The sequence below is a fragment of the Bubalus bubalis genome, chromosome 3 (assembly GCF_019923935.1).
Source record: "Bubalus bubalis isolate 160015118507 breed Murrah chromosome 3, NDDB_SH_1, whole genome shotgun sequence".
Taxonomy (NCBI): Eukaryota; Metazoa; Chordata; class Mammalia; order Artiodactyla; family Bovidae; genus Bubalus; species Bubalus bubalis.
Genome location: NC_059159.1, coordinates 240962 through 261395, shown reverse-complemented (window position 1 = coordinate 261395; position 20434 = coordinate 240962). Strand labels below are relative to the sequence as shown.

The 20434-nt window shown below is 39.8% G+C and overlaps 1 protein-coding gene across 9 annotated transcripts in view; it reads right to left on the bottom strand.

The window, feature by feature from the left end:
• HELZ (helicase with zinc finger) overlaps positions 1 to 20434 on the bottom strand; it is a 151135-nt gene that overhangs the window by 13627 nt on the left and 117074 nt on the right. For all 9 annotated transcript variants that reach the window (XM_025279311.3, XM_025279314.3, XM_006046260.4 and 6 more), the window contains 4 exons: positions 18058 to 18137; positions 15487 to 16036; positions 14856 to 15096; positions 13555 to 14068 (listed from right to left, as the gene is read on the bottom strand). In XM_025279311.3, the coding sequence (XP_025135096.3) occupies positions 13555 to 14068; positions 14856 to 15096; positions 15487 to 16036; positions 18058 to 18137 (1385 nt within the window). The remainder of the gene's footprint in view (positions 1 to 13554; positions 14069 to 14855; positions 15097 to 15486; positions 16037 to 18057; positions 18138 to 20434) is intronic.

The window sequence follows — 20434 nt, the reverse complement described above, 5'->3', positions numbered from 1 at the left end:
AGTGAGTTGTCCAGCCTCAGTCTATGGCCAGACTCTCTGGGTAGACTTCAGGCTGCTTTTACTGGGAACATCACCCTGGACAACTGACTTCACCTCTTGGGAACTTCAACCGTACGTGTATCTTCATAACCCAGAGTACGCAGCTCTTAGGACTGTGAGAATAGAATGAGTTCGGCACACACAGCCGTTAGAACACTGGAAGGGTCTGTTGTTAACCTAACATAAAAGAAACTTCATGCTAGATCTTAAATGACAGGATGGGACTGGCTTTTTATTTCCCCCTCCCCCTCTCCCTATAATAACAGATTTGCTGTTCAGTTTCTAGTCATTACTGTTAGGGGAAGCACACTGATGGAAACCGCCCACCGTGGCCAGGCACCATAGCAACTGTTTGCATGAGTTGTTTTACGACAGGAGGGCCTGGTAAGGAACACGGAACTAATAAGCTACCATCAACCGGAAGAGTTCGGGAAAGGTCAAAAAGAAACACCACATGTCTGACCACCTCCCAGAATCCTTCTCTCTGGCATCCATCTTGGCTGAACAAGGCGTGCACCACCAGGAAGGACTGAGTCAGAATGATTGGCTAAAGACAACCCGGAAGCTAATGCCATCACCATAAACGCCAAGACTGTGAGCCTTGAGGCAGAGCTGTTCTCCTGGGTTCCCTTACCCTGCTGCTCTCCTCGGGGGGCCCTGCTCAATAAAATCTCTTGCTTTGTCAGCACATGTGTCCCCTCAGACAATTCGTTTCCGAGTGTCAGACAAGAGCCCAGTTTCAGGCCCTGGAAGGGATTCCCCTTCTGCAACAATTATGACTGGGAGGGAACTTCCTTTTACCTTTGTTGTTACAAATAATCGGAAATCAGGAACTGGACGTTAGATTACAAAGAAGAGAGAGAGATAAATAGGCACAGAAATAGCAGGATTTGTGGGGGATAAAATGTAAGACACCACAAGCAGATATTGTCAGGTCAATTAAATGGGGAAAACTGTAGAGGAAGCATGTGAGTGATCACCACAGACAGAACCACAAGGATATCAACTGGGGAAGGGAATGGGCCTGGACTGGCTGCCCTGAAGCAGAAAGGAAGGGAGGGGAGGGAGGAGAGACTCTCACTGTCAAAGAAGGAATGTCCGGGTCACTTCTGCATTTCCAAAGTTTTAGCTACTGGATGAAAAAGGCAAGTGACAACACTTCCGCCTCATCAATCCTTTCTCATATATTTTTACTGTTTTTCTGTCTTTATGTATAGTATCTAAATTCAACTTTAGTTTTACTCTACTTTAAAGGTATTTTTTCTCCCAATGGTTAAGATCATTCTGAATTTCCTATTTTCTAGAATATTAACCATTCTAACTACTGTCAACTGTGAATTTAATCAGTACATTTGAAATTTCTTTGTTGAAGTTATTACTTTATGGTATTGGGTGGAGCGACCCAGCTTCTGTCTGCTCTGCCCACTTGGACGGGCAGGGCGTGAACGAATGGCCACAGCAGCTCGCACAGCGTGCCCCTCTTACCGAGGTCTGCCCCGAAGAAGCTTAGCTCTCAGAATCAAAATGAAGCGCTTCTTTTCATGACCATGCCCTGAGTGTTCAGCACAATCAAAAACTGTAGGGGATCACATTCTAAAGGCTTTATGTGTGAAGGGTGGTTGTTGTTCTACTCAAGTACAAAACTAATGTCTGTTACAGCCTTAAAAGGAAGAGGTAGAATAAATGATCTTCAAGGCCTCAGCTAATTCCAGTGTTCTAAGTTTTACTTTAAAGTCTTCAATAAATCAAAGTTCTAATCAATGACAATATATTTAAACTTTTTATTATTAAAATATCCAAACATAATCCATCAACTTTAACAATCATCAACAATTTGATGTATCTGCTAAAATAAAGTGTTATGCCATATAAAGCCTATTTAAGTTACTTAAATTAAAAAAAAAAACTACTGAGAGCATGCTAATTGATTACAATTGTTAGGTAGTTAGAATAGGAACAAGGAGTCCACAATGGCGGTGGCTAAAAGACAAAAGGAAAAGTCCTCGAGAAGGGAACAAAGGAAAAATCCACTGACCTGAGTGAGAACCTCAAGTGAAACAAACACTCCCCCTTCCAGGCTAGCCCTCATTTGCATAAGGCAGGCTCTGGGGAAGAGACAAAACCTATAAACAGAGAAAGCAAGGCCCTCATGCTTTGAGGGTGTACCATCCTCTGCCAAATAAAACTCTGAGGGAGAACCACACTGGTCCCCCTGGTCCCCTGTCGTGAGACAGAAATGAGGAAATCACACTCTTCCAACACAATGAAATCCATTACGCACAATGAGCTCAGAATTTCAGATTTTTCCCCCAGACGGAAATTCCTATGAAGTACGTTGAGAAAGAAGGGCTCGCTAACAAAAATTTGAGAAAAAGATCCCTTGCCTATAAAAAATTTATGTATTTTTGACAGAGAATGTCCTTTTATTTCCACCTAGGCTATGGTTTTTCCTGTGGTCATGTATGGATGTCAGAGTTGGACTGTGAAGAAAACTGAGCGCCGAAGAATTGATGCTTTTGAACTGTGGTGTTGGAGAAGACTCTTGAGAGTCCCTTGGACTGCAAGGAGATCCAACCAGTCCATTCTGAAGGAGATCAGCCCTGGGATTTCTTTGGAAGGAATGATGCTAAAGCTGAAACTCCAGTACTTTGGCCACCTCATGTGAAGAGCTGACTCATTGGAAAAGACTCTGATGCTGGGAGGGATTGGGGGCAGGAGGAGAAGGGGATGACAGAGGATGAGATGGCTGGATGGCATCACTGACTTGATGGACGTGAGTCTGAGTGAACTCCGGGAGATGGTGATGGACAGGGAGGCCTGGCGTGCTGCGATTCATGGGGTTGCAAAGAGTCGGACACGACTGAGCGACTGAACTGAACTGACTGACACTTAGGACCCTTAGGCTGTTTAAATATATAAGTTATACTTTTCAGCATTTATTTTGTTTCTTCTTTTCTTATTTCCTGACCATTTTTTGTTTCCTGTTGTTTTTGCCCAGCTCTCATTTTTTTCCTAAAGAGACTACTCTTTCTACCTACATCTCCTGCCAATCCAAATATTCTGTTACTTTTAGATGGCAACTCAATGACTGGCATGCAGATTTAATTTTAGAGTCCTCAGGTCTAATAATTGAAATCATAATAAATAAAATAATAAAAATAATAATAAATAAAATAATAATAATAAAAAATAAAAATAATAATTGAAATAATTTCACTGCTTACTCCTTAAAGTCTTATTTTCCTCTGTCAGAGATCCTTACACCTGGGTTCAGTATCAGCTTCACACATATTGTGTGTTTACAAACATTCTTCGTGTTTAAACTGTGAATTCATTATGTTGCTAAACATATGATCATTATTTTCTAAGTCTACTGCTAATATTTCCTTCTAAAAATCAAAGTATAATGCTAAAGTTCCAAATACATTTAAGAAGAAAAAGCTAAATGACTAATTTCATGTATGAATTTCTATTTTTAAAGACTGCTGTCAGTTTAAGTAAAAATTCACAGTCTGCTTACCACTGTCTTAAAAGGTCCATCTCTAATATATAGGGTTAGCTGGCCATTCATTTCACGTGTATATGTATCAATAAAAACCGGGGGAGAGGTTAGCAACTTAATGAATCAGGGCTCTACTTACAATTATACTATCAAAGCTGATCACTAAGGAAGAGCTAAATGCTCTGGTGGAAATTCCAAGTCTCATTAACTACGGTGCCAGAAACCTTAATTAAAACAGAACATCTCATTTAAATGATTAGCTTTGATAATTTGAGCATGAATAGAGGTCTGATTTATTAATCTGTCGATCACTGTCTCTGTTATACGCATTAGACGTTTGTGAGACCACGCAGTGACGCGCTCTCTGAGAAGACAGCACTACCTGGTTATGCAACATCAATCACGAGCTATCGTCATCCACCTTTAAAGTCAGGACAGGCAGAACACGTCAATCAGCCAAAAATATAGCCTTCCGGCTCCATCTGTACAGTAATACCGTGTTCCACAGAAGGAGACCTGGCTGGAGAGCTGGGGTGGGGGGATGGGAGGATGATCAGACAACAGCATTGAAATCGAGAACTGAAGGACAAGTACTTCCTGAAAATAGTACTGAAAACTAAGCTCAAAACTAGAGTTGATTCAAAGAAAAAATGAAAATAAACAGATAGGTCAAAAGTGTCTTTGTTCAAAAGCCTACATATAAGACAGAATTATTTCAAAGCAGATAACATCATACAGACTTACACGTCATCTCTAAGATGGTATAAGTAAATGCTGATTTATAGGAAGCCGATCAAAACTGGCGACTTACAAGAATTGTGTTTTCTTTAGCAGGCCACCTGCACCACCACTGCAGCACAAACATGTACAGCTTCATAAACATTTGGAGACTTTTACAATGGCATTTTAAAAAGAATTTTCCATTTATTACTAATTGAGCACTTTTAAACAAACTATCTCATGGTAAGTACATCTTAAATGACAAGAACCTGGCTCTGCAGCAGTATCAGCAGTGCTGGCTCTATGTCAAACAAAAGCTTTTTACATGATAAAACTATCTCCACCTAAGAAGAATGAGGATTTGTCTCTCAAGACAAAATGACTAGAAAGTACAATGCGGAAAAGAAGGTCCTATTCATAACAAACAGCAAGGAAAAACCAATCTAAGGATACATTCAACCAGAAATGAAAATATTACAGAATTTTACAGAGGAACATTCAGAAAACAAAGAAAAAAGGAAGGGAGGGAGGGAAGAAGGAAAAAAGAAATAAAATATTGGCGACTGTACCAGTTCCTAAGTCAGAGGTTTAAAATATTTTTAAAGACAAAATTCCTCCAATGTAAGCTACCCACTCAATGTAACTAAAATTAAAACCTCAGAAAGGTTTTAGCTTCTGTCTCAGGGGGAGGTGTTCAAACAGGTATTCTAAGTTTCTAGTACAAAAAAACAGAGAATAACCTCCTCTGTCCTGCACTTTTGAACAGTGACTGGAAGAAAAAAAAGAAGTAATAAGGGAGACACTTCACACCATCCAATCAGAAGACCAGAAAGCCTCAAAAATTAAAACAGTGAAATTCTGGTACAGAAACACATAGACAGATGAGGCAAAAAGATGAAGTCCAGAAACACTGCAGTATATACTGAAGAACCGCATCTCAGAGATTAGATTCTAAAGTTATCGTGCAAAGTGGAAACCCACTCAGATCAAAATCACCCCTGAAAAAATCCGAGTCACACCAAAATACTAGAAACTGAATCCTTGGAAGCTCAGAAGTCAGAGTTAACTTCTATTGTTTCTCTTTGCATTTCAGTGCTGTTAGAAAGAATTTAGTATTTGACAAGAAAGCTACTATTCTATTCCATGAAAATGCAATAATTTAATAAAGAGCATGAAAACAACTGGCTAAATATTTGGAGAAAACTGAATCATAACCTCAAGCTTACACTGAAATTTGAAATCAAACTGGAGCCAATCAGGAGTGGTCTGTAACCTGGGCCAGGTAAGGAAGACCCTTTGCCCTTTGTTCTCCTTACTCCATCACAGTGGCAAAGAATTAGACGTGGGAGAGGGCGCAGACACCTCTGATAAAGCCAGAGCCCCAGCCTCATCCAGGCAGCTGAGGGCCCAGTGAAGCAGGTAAGGGAAACTGATGGAGTAAAGCTTTAAGCACCTAAAAATACTAAAAATTCTATGAGTTTTAAGTTGCAAAGAGTGTCGCAGAATAGCATGAAGGTCACCTTTAGGGATCTTGACCTGGTGGGGAGAAAGGTCTGATGGGGTGACATAACTGAGCACAGCAACTAGGGAAAAAGTTGTTTCGTATCTTCAACAAGCAATCCCCCTCCACTAATCAGTCGCGTGCTCTCATCTGTGAGTGCTACGAAGTGCTACCTGTCACTGCAGGAGAACAAAAGTGGCCCCCAAACCGTCTCTGGAATGAGGATTCATTAGGCTGATTGTCTGTAAGGCCTGGAAGACTCAGGAAGAACCTCCCTTCCCCTTCACCGTCTAAAAGAATGCAGCTAGAGGGCCTGAGAGAAATACAGTGCGAACCAGGGGTCCAGCCAGGGAGGAAGCCAGCAAAGTCTGTCTGTCAAGATTCCTCTCCAGTCCCCTTGCCTCTGCGCTGTGGGCAAGCACCAAACCACACCTGTGCTTTTCCCCTCTCCTAGTCAGCTAGCTGCCCTCCTCCACTCAGAACACCCAGCTACCCCACATCCTTTAGTCTTCAGTTGAAGACGGTACCTGAGGTAAGGGCTTCAACCATTTTGGTGAGTTACTCAGTTTTCTTGGATCTCACCCATGTACAGACAGTTATTAAACCTGGTTTGATGTTTCTCCTACTCATCTGTTTCATCATGTCAATTTAATTCTTAGGCCAGCTGGAAGAACCTAGAAGGGCAGAGGAAATTTCCTCCTTCCTGGCATTACAGTAGCTATCTTGGTATGACAAAATTAGGAATAATTGCTCTAGCTTCCACACTTTCCATGCTGAACAGGTACATCTTTTGTTAAAACAAAATCAAAATTATTATAAAAAAGAAAAAACAAGCAAAACACAGTATGAAAACCCGTCTGCTCAAGCTAGCTGCTCACATCTGGGTATTTTCATTCTGCTTAAGCCTCATCTATCAAGGCTCCTAGCAATGAAGGAATTCACAGCAGGTGAGGAAATAATACATTTTTCTGTTGTCAACGTTAAAGAAATTATTTAAAAAGGTTAGAAATAAACAACACACACACAAACCATTCATTCTGTGAGACGATTCATGCAAAATCACCTTTACAACACAACACACACAAGTTATCCTATTGTACTGAAAACATCAAAACCTGCAAATGTGGTAAAAATACTTTTCTTTGTCAAGGTATTTTCTTCAGTGTTGCAAGTTAGTCATCATTCGTGAATCGCATGCATCAAAATAAAGATGACCAAATATTTTTGCAAAAGTAATTTTACTCTGAGAACCCAAAGACAATTGAAAGCACTTATTCATACCCTCACAGCTAAACAGTAATAACAAATGTTAAGAGCTTGAAGGTATAAAGAACTAAATTCCAAAACTAAGAAACGTTTAAACAGATCAATGATTTTAAGTATACTATTCAGTATTCAGCATTATTTACCAAAGTATGAAACTTTATAAAACCGTATAAAAACTTTGGCATGCTACTTCCCCCACACATTATGAATTCATTTGACTAGTTAAAGTATCACAAGTGCTAGCAGTAAAAATGGTGGAATAAGGAACACCACAAAAGCAATGAAAAAACTGACAAAAACTGTCACAATCAACTTTCTTGGAATTCAGAAAATTAAAGCTTGCAGCAACCCGGGGAACACTTACTCAAGAAAAACCAGGAAAACTTAGTAAGAACAGCAAGATTTGTGGTACTTTAACTTACCCTAGTCCCATTCCCCTAGTAGCCTTAAAAATAAGACCCTCCATTTTCCAGCACCGGTATCAGAGCAGAAGGGCCTCACTGCCACAGAGCTGTAATTATTTATTTCGGCCTTTCTGGTACAAAACAACACCTGACTTATCTTATCGACCCCAGAACTCAGCCAGTGCCGAAGGGGCCGTATGCAAAGTACTGACAAGGCAAATGCGTTAGTTGCTGCTGCCTGAAGCAATGGGCAGCAACTGGACTGTGCAACAGACCAGCCAGAAGGCTTCGGAGGAAAGGCCAAGATATATGATATTTCAGGGAAGAAAGACCTTGACTAGCTCTGACCTATTCCTTCCTGGGAATCCAGAAGACCACAGACATGCTGTGCACCCACTCAGGACAGGCCTGAAGAGTTCTCCCCTCTGGCTGAGCTAGAGCCTGGAGAGGCAGAAGTGAAAGTTAAAGCAGCCATGTGAACTGCCCAGCTCAGTGTGCAAAGTGCACACACAGACACACACACACACCCTCTGCAAAACTGGACAATGTCTTTGGTCCTGAGCCTTTAAGGAGATCTCTTGGCAATGATTAGTCAATTACTCAGCCCTTTGAAGAAAAACATCAAGAGGCCACAAATAACAATTACAGACTTTAAAAAATTACTTCAAAACTTAAAATTAAAAAATTAGTTCAGAAATGTCAATCGACAAATGACAACAAAATAAAAAAGCAAAAAGATGAGAAAAAGACAGTCCATGCAAACAATAACCAAAAGTGAGCTGGAGTGGCTATACAAATGTCAGAAAAAAACACACTTGAAGACAAAAATTGTTATGAGAGTCAAAGGACATCATATAATGATGAAAGGTTAATGTATCAAGATGATATAACAACTATAAATATATAAAACCTAAGGACAGAACTCCAAAATAACATGATGAAGTATAAACTGACAGAATTAAAAGGAGAAATAGACAATTCAACAACAACAGCTAGAGACTCCAACATTCTCCTTTCAATAACAGATATAAGACCTGAACACAGATCCAAGGGAAAGAGAAATTGTGAACAACAATATAAACCAAAAAGACCTAACAAGTCCACAGAACCCTCCATCCATCAACAGCAAAGCACACATTCTTCTCCAGGGCACCAGTGTTTCAGGCGCATCAAACCAGTCTCAAAAATTTTTAAATAATAGAATTATACAAAGTATGTTTTCCAACCACATGGTATGAAATCAGAAGAAATCAATAACAGCAGGAAATTTGGGAAACAGAACCCAGCAATATTTGTTTTCTCTAATTTTGCCAAATATATACCTTAGACATTAAACTAGAAGTTCTGGCCAGGGCAATTAAGCAAGAAAAAGAAATAAAAGACATCTACGTTAGAAAGAAAGAACAAAATTATATTTGTAGATGACATTATCTTCTATATAAAAAAATCCAAATTACCCACAAAAAAAATCTATTAGAGCTAATAAAGAGCTCTGCAAGTTTGAAGATATACAATCAATACACAGTCAACTGTATTTCTAAACACTAGTAGTGAACAATCAAAAAAAAAATGAAATTAAGAAAACATTTAAAATAACACAAAAAATATACTTGGAATAAATTTAACAAAGGAAGTGTAAGAAATAATTGGAAAATTAAAAAACACTACTGAAAGAAATTTTCAAAGACATCTCCTGTTCAGGTACCAGAAGACTTTATATTGTTAAGATGTCTATACTTCCCAAGTTAATCTACAAATTTAAAGCAATCCCTTTTAAAATCCCAGCTTGCTCTTTTTTGCAGAAACTGACAAACTACTCTTAAGTTCAATATGGTAATTCAAAGAACCCAAAATAGCCAAAACTATCTTGAAACAGAAGAACAAAGTACAAAGGCTCATACTTCCAAACAGGAAACTCAGGACAAAGCCACAGACGGTAATATAAGCCAGTGTGGTCGGCATAAGGACAGAGATCAATGAACAGAACTTAGGAGTCGAGCTGTAAACCCAAAGGTCTAGGGTCAGTTGATGTTTGACAAGGTTGCTAAGACCATAAACTGGAAAAAGAACAGTCTTTTCAACAAATGGTGCAAAGAAAACTCAACAACCACACGCAAAATAATGAATTAAGACACCTACCTCATAAAATGCACAAAAATTATTTCAGAATGAATCAGAGAATTAAACGTAAGAACTAAAACTATAAAACTAGGAAAGGTAGATGTAAATCTCTGTGACCTTGGAGTAGACAAACATTTCTTAGACATGACACCAGAAGCATGATGACCAAAGAAAAAACAGATGAATTGGACCTTATCTAAATTAAAGCCTTTGCTGCATCAAAGGATACTCTCAAGAGGGTGAAAAGACAGTCCACAAAATGGGAGGAAATATTGCAAATTATGTGATACTGCTATTGCTGCTGCTAAGTCGCTTCAGTCGGGTCCGACTCTGTGCGACCCCATAGACGTCTGGCAGCCCACCAGGCTCCCCCGTCCCTGGGATTCTCCAGGCAAGAACACTGGAGTGGGTTGCCATTTCCTTCTCCAATGCATGAAAGTGAAAAGTGAAAGTGAAATCGCTCAGTCGTGTCCGACTCTTAGTGACCCCATGGACTGCAGCCTACCAGGCTCCTCCATCCATGGGATTTTCCAGGCAAGAGTACTGGAGTGGGGTGCCATTGCCTTCTCCAAATTATGTGATAAGAACCTAGTAATTAAGATATACATAAAAACTCTTATGGCTCCACAACACAAAGACAATTGTCTTTCAAAGCAAAGGATCTGAATAGACATTTCTCCAAAGAAGATGTACAAATGGCCAATACACATATTAGAAGATGTTCAGCATCATTAGTTGTTAGGGAAATGCAAATCAAAATGAAATACTATTTCACACCCACTAGGATGGCTATAATTTTTTTTTTTAAAGAACAAATTAGAATATAAAATGATGCAAGACACTGTGGAAAACAGTTTGGCTGCCCCTCAAAAACAGAGTTACCATATGACCCAAGAATTACAGGTACAAGAGAACTGAAAATATACTTTCACACAAAATTTGTTCATGAATGCACATAGATATATTATTCATAATAGCAAAAGAAAAAAAAAAAAAGAAACAACCCAAATGTTCATCAAATGATGAAAAGATAAACAAATGGCAGTATATCTATACAACAGAATATCACTCAGCCATGAAGAATTATGAGGTATCGATACATGCTACAAAGTGGATGAGCTTCAGAAGCATGACGCTAAATGAAAGACGACACAGAAGACCACATGTATGACTCCATTTATACCAAAAGTCTCTACAGAGTCAGGAAACAGATTATGAGTTGATGGGGACTGGAGGCAGAGAGGGTTGAGGAGTAACTGCTCCATGGCTACGGCGATTCTCTTAGGGTGACAAAAATGTTCTAAAATTAGATGGTGGTGGTTGCTGCATGATATTGTGCATATACAAAAATCCATTAAATTTTACTCTAAAATGGATACTTTCAAATGAATAAAATAGTGAATTGGAACAAATTACCTCCAAAACAGAAATTAAGATATATATAAATGTCCCTATGACACCTAACTTTTTAATCAGCATCTACAGCAGAAAACTTGCAAAATATGAATAAATTATTTCTAAAGCCTTTAGAAATCACTAAGGAACCACCAAAATGAAGTAAAAAAAAATTTTATATAAAAAGAATTTTCATATCTCAAATTCTAAATGTTTACCCTGTTTTAAGACATCTGTGATTGACAATGATAACACGAACTTTACACATTCTTATTTCTAATAACTGAGCTTAAAAGGAATAGCTAGACAACATTTTTATAGTCCAAATAGTACCATTTTTGAAGTTTTATAATCTAGAATTACTACGATTTTTATATCTGTGAAGATCCATAAGGATGCTCTTTGGTAACATCAATATATTTTTTAAAAAATTCTGTTTACCTTAAAATGCTTAGTTTGGCATTGCCAATTCTGTGTTAAACACTGCACATTCTGATGTCTGGGAATCAGATGTTAACTGCCCCAGGCTAAGAAAGCACAGGGATGGGCGACAGGAGAAAGCACTGCTTGGCTGAGAAAGCCAGCACTGGTCATGGACTCTAATAAATAAACTTGTAATTAAGAAAAATAAAGTAAGTAAAAAGATGAGACACTAAATTCCATTTCCCCAGATTAAATAGGACAAAGCTTCTTGAATGAATAGACTCAAGTGAGTCAGATGTTAAATATTCTAAAACAGTTACAACAAAATGCTCTGAAAGGCTTCATGTTTTAACAATGACCCTTCTACAAGGTCTGAAATAGCACAGTAACAGGGGAAAAATGAAAACGAATTCCAAGAACATGCAGGTAAATCAATGAAATTAGAACACTCCCTCATCTCACATACAAAAATATACTTAAGATAGTTTAAAGACCTAAATATAAGACATGACAACAAAAAACTTCCAGAAGAGAACACAGTCAACATTTTTGGACATAACGCATAGCAGTATTTTCTTACATCAATCTCTCAAGGCAAAAGAAATAAAAGCAAAAATAAACAAATGGGACCTAATCAAACTTAAAAGCTTTTGCACAGCAAAGGAAATCATCAACAAAATGAAAAGATAACCTAAGGAATGGAAAAAAATATTTGTAAATGATCTCACCATCAAAGGGTTAATTTCCAAAGCACACAAATAACTCATACAACTCAGTGGCAAGAAAGCAAACAACCCAATCAAAAAATGGGCAGGAGACCTAAACAGACGTTTCTCCAAAGACATACAGATGGACATGAAAAGATGCTCAACCTCGCTAGTTATTAGAGAAATGCAAATTAAAACCACAATAAGGTGCCACCTCACACTAGTCAGACTGGCTATCATTAAAAAGTCTACAAATAATAAATGCTAAAGAGGGTGTGGAGAAAGGGGCACCCTCCTACACTGTTTGTGGAGTGCAAGGTGGAGCAGCAGCCACTGTGGAAAACAGTATGGAGGCTGGTTAACAACTGAAACTAGAGCTACCACATGATTTAGCCATTTCACTCCTGGGCACACATCTGGAAAAGACAAAAATTCTCATTTGAAAAGATACATGTACCCCAGTGTTCATAGCAGCACTGTTTAAAATAGCCAAACTCAGTGTCCATCAACAGGTAAACGGATAAAGAAAATGTGTGTGTGTATATATATGGGCTTTCCTTATGGCTCAGATAGGAAAGAATGTGCCCACAATGAGGAAGACCCAGGTTCGATTCCTGGCTTGGGAAGATCCCCTGGAGAAGGAAATGGCAAAACACTCCAGCACTCTTACCTGGGAAATCCCATGGACAGAGGAGCCTGGTGGGCTACAGTCTGCAGGGTCGTAAAGAGTCGGACACAACTGAGCAACTAACACTAACACACACACACACACAGTGGGAGATATGTATGTGTATGTTTGTGTGTGTGTGTGTATATATATAAAATAGAATACCATTCAGCTACAAAAAAAATGAATTTTGCCATTTGCAGCAACATGGATGGACCTGGAGATTATCATACTAAGTGAAGTCAGACAAAGTATTATATGATACCATTTATATGTAGAATCTGTAAAGTAACAGAAATGAATCTATATACAAAACAGAAACAGGCACACAGACGTAGAAAACATGGCTATTAACTTATGGCTATCAAAAGGTGGGGAAGGGGGATAAACTGGGAGTACGGGATTAACTAATACAAACTGCTGTAAATTAAACAGATAAGCAACACAGATTTGCTGTGTAACACAGGGAATAGTATTCAATATCTCATAGTAACCCACAATGGAAAACAGATTAATAAATATATATATGTGTATATATATAACTAAATCGCTTTGCTGCACACCTGAAACTAACACAATATTCTAAAGCAGCTATGCTTCAATAAAAAACAAATAAATCTTTAAAATGTAGCTGAAAAATAAGTTGCAAGAAAAGATTATATTTATGTAAGATAATCTTTAAGTTGCAAGAATTTAAGACTATTAAATTCAATAAGATCTGTCCACTATCATTATCAAACCAATAAATATTGATTTTTTCTCACAATCAACTCCTGCTGAAAGGAGAAATGGAGAAGAAAGAAACGCACCTCTTCTAAGCTGGGGAGCGAAGAGGACGACACTGTCCGAGAGGACAGCGGCTGGAGCGGCTCCTGGCCAACAGCGGGCTGGTGGGTCTGCATTTGCACGAAAGGGTTCTGCGGGGGCCTGTGAGGCAATGGAGGTAGGCCGTAGGGGAAACTCGGCCCCATCAGGTGATTCTGCTGTAAGTTAGCAAAAGTCCAAGCTCCATCAGGTGCCAGGTATTTCAGAGGAGGGGTGAGGTGCTCAGATGGCAACGAGAAAGGAGAGCTAAACATCGGGGGCGGCAGGCGCTGTGGGAACGCCGGGCTGTTGGCCACTTCAAGGTCTCTGCTGCTGTCAGTGAAGTTTGGAAAGTGGGTGCTGTGGTCTGCGCCGGACGGGGGCGAGGGGGCTGCTGGTGGGCTCCTAGTCTGAATTTGTCTATATTGCAAAAGTCTTGATTGAGGTGGTGGCATTTCAGCTAGTTCCCGTGTTTCACTTTGCTCACGATTAGACAGTTCTCTGAGTAAGTCTTGAAACCTATGTAAGGATGATGAAATATGAGGAGAGCTTAGTCAACTACATGTGTAATTTTTACAAACAAAAGCATAGTAACTAGAACTAGCATTAATTCATCTCAAAAGTAAGCATCAATGCCCACAGATGTTGAACTGAAGACACTAAATATACCCAAGTATCTGATTTCTTTCTTCCCCTTGGCTTTAAAAGCAACTGTCCTTGTCTTTCCATGCGTTTGGTAGCTGGCAGTTACAGAAGGTCACCGTAACAGTGGATCTTACTCAGAAGGGATTAGGAAATGCTTCACTGCAGTCAAATGATACACCATAAAAACAAATTTAGAATGAGCACTGAATACTCAAACATCTGACTTAAAAGAGGGTAGAATTTTGTGCCAAAAATATATTGATAGTAAATTTATAATTTTTAACTTTTAACCTCTAATTTAATTCTGTTCTCTTTGCATTCTTTGCATTATGACTGAATACGGAAAAAACACCCACAGTGATGGTACATGTCTCTTTCACAAGAGACTGCAAAGCCAGAGGCCACATAAATGCACGGTCCACAGCAGACCTTCCACGCCTAGGTTTTCACAAAAGTTACTTCTAAAAAGGTGTTCTGTATTTTAGAGTCAATCAACAGAACTGTGTAGCAGCTGCCTAGAAGGCTGGCATCCAATTTCTTTGGGACAGTATTCGAGTATGAGGCTAAACGGACAACATTCAAGAGAGAAAACAGTAAGCAGGCCACATTTCAGGGGCCCTTTCCAGTCTGCTGAAATGAGTGTGAGTCAGTTGTTTCTGACCGTGAGTCAGTTGTTTCTGCTTCATCTTCGGCACTGCTGGGGAGTTTCCAGTCTGCTCTCACTGGGGGCTGATGCAATCCAACGGGCGGCTGGGGAAGGTGCTGGAGGTGCGGGTGAGGGTGGTGATGGTGCGCGTACGGGAGGCTGCCCTGACTGAGATAGGCATGGTGCTCGCTCCACTGCTGAAGCCGCACATGCTGCTGCCTCAGGCTTTCCAGAGCCACACTCCCGTGCATACGATCTGTAAACATATTTGTAACAAGGTTAAGTTTTCAGCATTTAGGGTTTCCAGTTAATTTCTTCAAGAATTTTTACAATCAGATATTCTCCACAGACACATGGCTACCATGTGAGTTTGGAGAAAACAGGACTTCTAATTTTGCAGTAACTAAATCACGGTAATGATGGGGATTCCTCCTCACCTACAGCATGATGTAACCTGACACCAACTGTACGCTTAGTTCTGTGTAGCATTTGGAACTAGATTCTGATTATTACACTAAGTGATTTTTTGGCCAGCGTTATGTGAAGAAGTTACTCAATCCTGAGTCAAATGAATACTGTACAGCACATGTCTCTGAAGTAAACACTCTCAGACGCTGTCCCGTCCTGCAGTGACACGAGAACTCACCCAAAGCCTCCCCCATCGGCAGGCCCGGGGGGCTCTCGTCCGAGAAGCTGTTCAGAGGTGAAGGCAGGATGGGGCCGGGCTGTGCGAGGGCCCGCAGGGGACTGTGGCCCTCCTGCAGCACGGGTGGGGGCTGCTGCTCGGGAACCACAGCCTCTGCAGGCGGGGACTGTGGTCGGTGGGGAACTGCATTATTGAAAAAAGCGCTGCCGGGGCCAGCCGGGTAGGCAGGGGAGAGCTGAGGCGGCGGCGGGCCCAGCTGAGGGGCCACCTGACTGGGCTGGGCTGGCACGGGGCTCGGCTGTTCAGGCAAGTTACTCTGCTGCTGATTCAGCAAGGCGTGCTGCTGCGGAATTGGGAAGGGTGGTCTTGGGAGCTGGGGGAGGGGATGAAAATGACGACCGGGGATGGCATACTGGGCATGGGGGGCAGGGAGAGGAAGGTTTATGTGTCTTGGGGTGAGATTATCTTTGCGATGATATTTGGGATGGGGATAAACAATGCCAGGACGTGATTCAGGACTTCTGTTCTGTGGGTTTGATTCCAAATCAATCTAAAAAAAATAGAGAAATATTTTTTAGCTGCAGAAGATCTAAGTCCTGTGGCTGCCCACCTCTCCTCCCCTCAGCACTTCTAAAGGACATGATCCATTCTTATCAGCAGGAGCAGGAGCACTGTGTGCCTAGTAAATCACTTTCTGACAATCAAATAAGAGAATATGCTTTACATCAGGAAAGATGAAATGGAAAAAACAGCATATTAAATCTGAGTCATAAAGAGAGATACTATTATTTTATTAGCATATTGACTTTAAAAACATCATTTTTTTTTTACACTTCCTTCCTTGGAAAGATAACCAATTATTTACTACTGATATAAATAATTGAAATGTGTTCTTTCTTCCTGATTTTATTGCTTTTATACATCTCTTCCCTCAAACGTATCTACATTAAAATAAAAAACTTGTCTCAACTTAACTTTGAGGTGAACAAAAAAATAAGTACTATATCATCTTTGAATAATCAGTTCAGCTGTCAATTTTTGCCATCATTCCTTCAACAAACACTTATTGAGGGCGTACCAAGGACACTGTGCCTGGTGTGAGAGATTAAAGGCACAATAAGTCTGTATCTGTACCATCAAGAGTGCAGAGCGAGGGCTGGCAGACCATGGCCCCCAGGCCATTTCCAGTCCACTATATTTTTGTACAAAAAGTTTTAGTGGAACACAGCCACACTCATTCGTTTACATGCTGTCTGTGTCTGTTTTCTCACAACGATGGCAGAGGTGAGTAGTTGCAACAGAAGCCATATGGCCCACAAAGTCTGAAAATTTACTGTTTGGCCTCTTACAGAAAGTTTGCTAAAATCTGGCTCAGAGTCCAGTAAAGGACCTCAACACGTAAACTTAAAATCAGAGGTGTTGTAAGACGACGTGACCTGAGCTCCCACAGCCTGAGAAAATCAAAGGTGCCTTCACAGAGATGATGACACTTGAACTGAATCTTTACAAGAGGTTGGAGTTCTGCAGTGAGGGAGAGACATACTAGATAAAGGTAACAGCTTACACACAGAGAGGAGAGGAGAGAAAAAGTACACTGGATCTGAGGCGATGAGAAGTTTTGTGTACACAGAGCTACAACTAGGCTTGCATGCTAATTTCCTCCTCCTTCACATCAAATGAAACTTCAACAGCCCAAGTACACAAGACCCTGAATGATTCAATACTGAATATAAACATTTTTCTTTTAATCTCAAAAACTGTGGTAAGCTACTGAAGGTTTTTAAGCTACTGAGTGCTGTCTTCCTTCTGAAACACAAGAAGGGAAGTGACTAGAAGAGGAGACATTAGTTTTCATGGAAACTCCCTCTGAGGCTGGTGATGAAGAAGTAAGGGTGTCTGAGGACAAAAAGTGTCAAGTCCAAAGTTCTCAGCTAGCAGGGTGAAATCCTGAGGGTTTAATCTCTAAGGCGAGGTCATCTTCTGATCATGAGAATAATGGCAGAAGGTACCCAGTCATCAAAAGAGCTGCTGAGTAAACTGGGCAAAGGGAGCCTGGTACATGTAAGAGACACATGGAGGTGCCCCACGGGTGTCCTGAGATTAGGAAACATGAATCTCCAGTAGCCCTGATTCAACCATGATTTGACTTTTCCCTAACTGGTTCATGAGTACAGACGCAGATGAACAAACAGGTTAAGAGTTAAGGATGGACACAGCAGGCGTGATGAGAGGGGACTTGAGAATGTTAAGTCTTCCTTCACTGTAACAGCTCTTCCCAATCTGAGATAATTTTTAATGACACAACTATAGCTATGTCTTCACTTACTACTTTATCATAAGAAGTCTCTAAATTTGAGTCTATCACTGAATAACATAATTTGAGAAAAGTACTCTGATAAATAATGTAGCGAAGAAACAGCAGAGGGAGAGAGTGCAATGTGCCCACTAGATCCTCATCAAACAACAAAACGTAAAAGGGGAGATAATTTTCTATAAAACACCAGGATTCTAAGATGATCAATTAAATTAAATCCATGAGAACAATGCATTCACCAAAGGTAAATCACATACCTGTTTTGCTTCTGTAGGTTTTTTCTCTGGTGTTCGAATCTTATTAATTTCAGGTCCAGGATTATTTGTATCACTTTTACCTAAGGAAATATTTTAAAGCTGTTATACACTGTCTCCAGTAGATGTCACAAATTCCAATGACTATTCAATATTAGACAAAAAGTAGGATATTTTAAACATTTTTTCACCCATTATTGAGTATTACTACTTTGGTTTTCTTCTTAAAATTTTGGAGTTGCAATTTCTCAGCAAGAAAGAAAGTTTATAAATAAAGCAAATTTCTTTGACAAGGCAAAGACTCAGTAAGGGATAACCTTAAAACAAATAATCCGAAAGATAACTGCCCATTCTCCAGGAGTTTACAGCCTCATTTTTGTAGACTAGACTTAGAAAAGGCCTTGGTGTTCCTGCCTATGTATGGCTTAATACTTTGGCCACTTACAAATGCAATTAAGCAAAAATCCAAATAATCTGTCAATTTTATTTAGTAAAGGAATCTAAGATCCCCTGGAGGAAGGCATGCCAACCCACTCCAGTATTCCTGCCTGGAGAATCCCATGTGCAGAGAAGCCTGGTGGGGTACAGTCCATGGGGTCGCAAAGAGCTGGAAATGACTGAAGCAACTTAGCACACATGCACGCAAAGGAATCTAAACTAAATAAAGATATTCTGAAAAGAATGCAGTTCTGTTTTCAAAAGTAATAGATATCAAACTAAATATAAGTGGATGATAAATAATAAAGGAAGCATATTAAGGTTAAAAAAATCACAATTATAATAGACAAATAACGCTAGTTCATGCATGTGAAAGGCTTTTAATCTATAAGAACTAACTACTGGATATTCTAAACCTCTTGAAAGAATCCTTAATTTGAGTTCTTCCTTGAAAACATTCTTTTAAGAATGCCACTGGAACTCTGTGCCAAAAATAGCCTTACTACTAAACCTCAGAAATGAAAACTACAACACCCAAGATGAAAATACACCAGATGGAGCGAGCAGATTAGACATTGCAGAAGAAAAACAGTGAACCTGAAGGCATTAGCAGTAGAAACAATGCTTGATGAAACACAAAAAGAAAAAAAGAATTTTTTTAAAAATGAAAAGGGCATTATCACAGTGGAAGTGATAAACAGATTCAAGGGATTAGATCTGACAGAGTGTTTGAAGAACTATGGACGGAGGTTCATGACATTGTACAGGGGGCAGGGATCAAGACCATCCCACATGAACTGTGGGAAAATTTTAGTTCAGTTCAGTTCAGTCGCTCAGTCGTGTCTGCTCTTTGAGACCCCATGAACCCCACACACTATGCCAGGCCTCCCTGTCCATCACCAACTCCCAGAGTTTACCCAAACTCATGTCCACTGAGTCAGTGATGCCATCCAACCATCTCATTCTCTGTCGTCCCCTTTTCCTCCTGCCTTCAATCTTTCCTAGCATCAGGGTCTTTTCAAATGAGTCAGCTCTTCGCATCAGGTGGCCAAAGTATAGGAGTTTCAGCTTCAACATCAGTCCTTTGAGAAGCCTAATAAATCTATGCCCCAACCAGTAATGCTGAAAAAGCTGAACGGTTCTATGAAGACCTATAAGACCTTCTAGAACTAAAACCCAAAAAAGATGTCCTTTTCATTAAAGGTGATTGGAATGCAAAATTAGGAAGTCAAGAAATACCTGGAGTAACATGCAAATTTGGCCTTGGAGTACAGAATGAAGCAGGGCAAAGGTTAATAGAGTTTTGCCAAGAAATGCACCGGTCATAGCAAATACCCTCTTCCAACAAACACAGGAGAAGACTTCATACATGGACATCACCAGATGGTCAATACCGAAATCAGATTGATTATATTCTTTGCAGCCAAAGATGGAGAAGCTCTATACAGTCAGCAAAAGCAAGACTGGGAGCTGACTGTGGCTCAGATCATGCACTCCTTATTGCCAAATTCAGGGTTAAATTGAAGAAAGTAGGGAAAACCACTAGACAATTCCAAATCAAATCCCTTATGATTATACAGTGGAAGTGATAAACAAATTCAAGGGATTAGATCTGACAGAGTGCTTGAAGAACTATGGACAGAGGCTCATGATATTGTACAGGGGGCAGGGATCAAGACCATCCCCAATAAAAAGAAATGCAAAAAGGCAAAATGGTTGTCTGAGGAGGCCTTACAAATAGCTGAGAAAAGAAGAGACGAGAAAAGCAAAGAAGAGAAGGAAAGATAAACCCATTAGAATGCAGAGTTTCTTTTTTTTTTTTTTTTAATTTTATTTTATTTTTAAACTTTACAATATTGTATTAGTTTTGCCAAATATCGAAATGAATCCACCACAGGTATACATGTGTTCCCCATCCTGAACCCTCCTCCCTCCTCCCTCC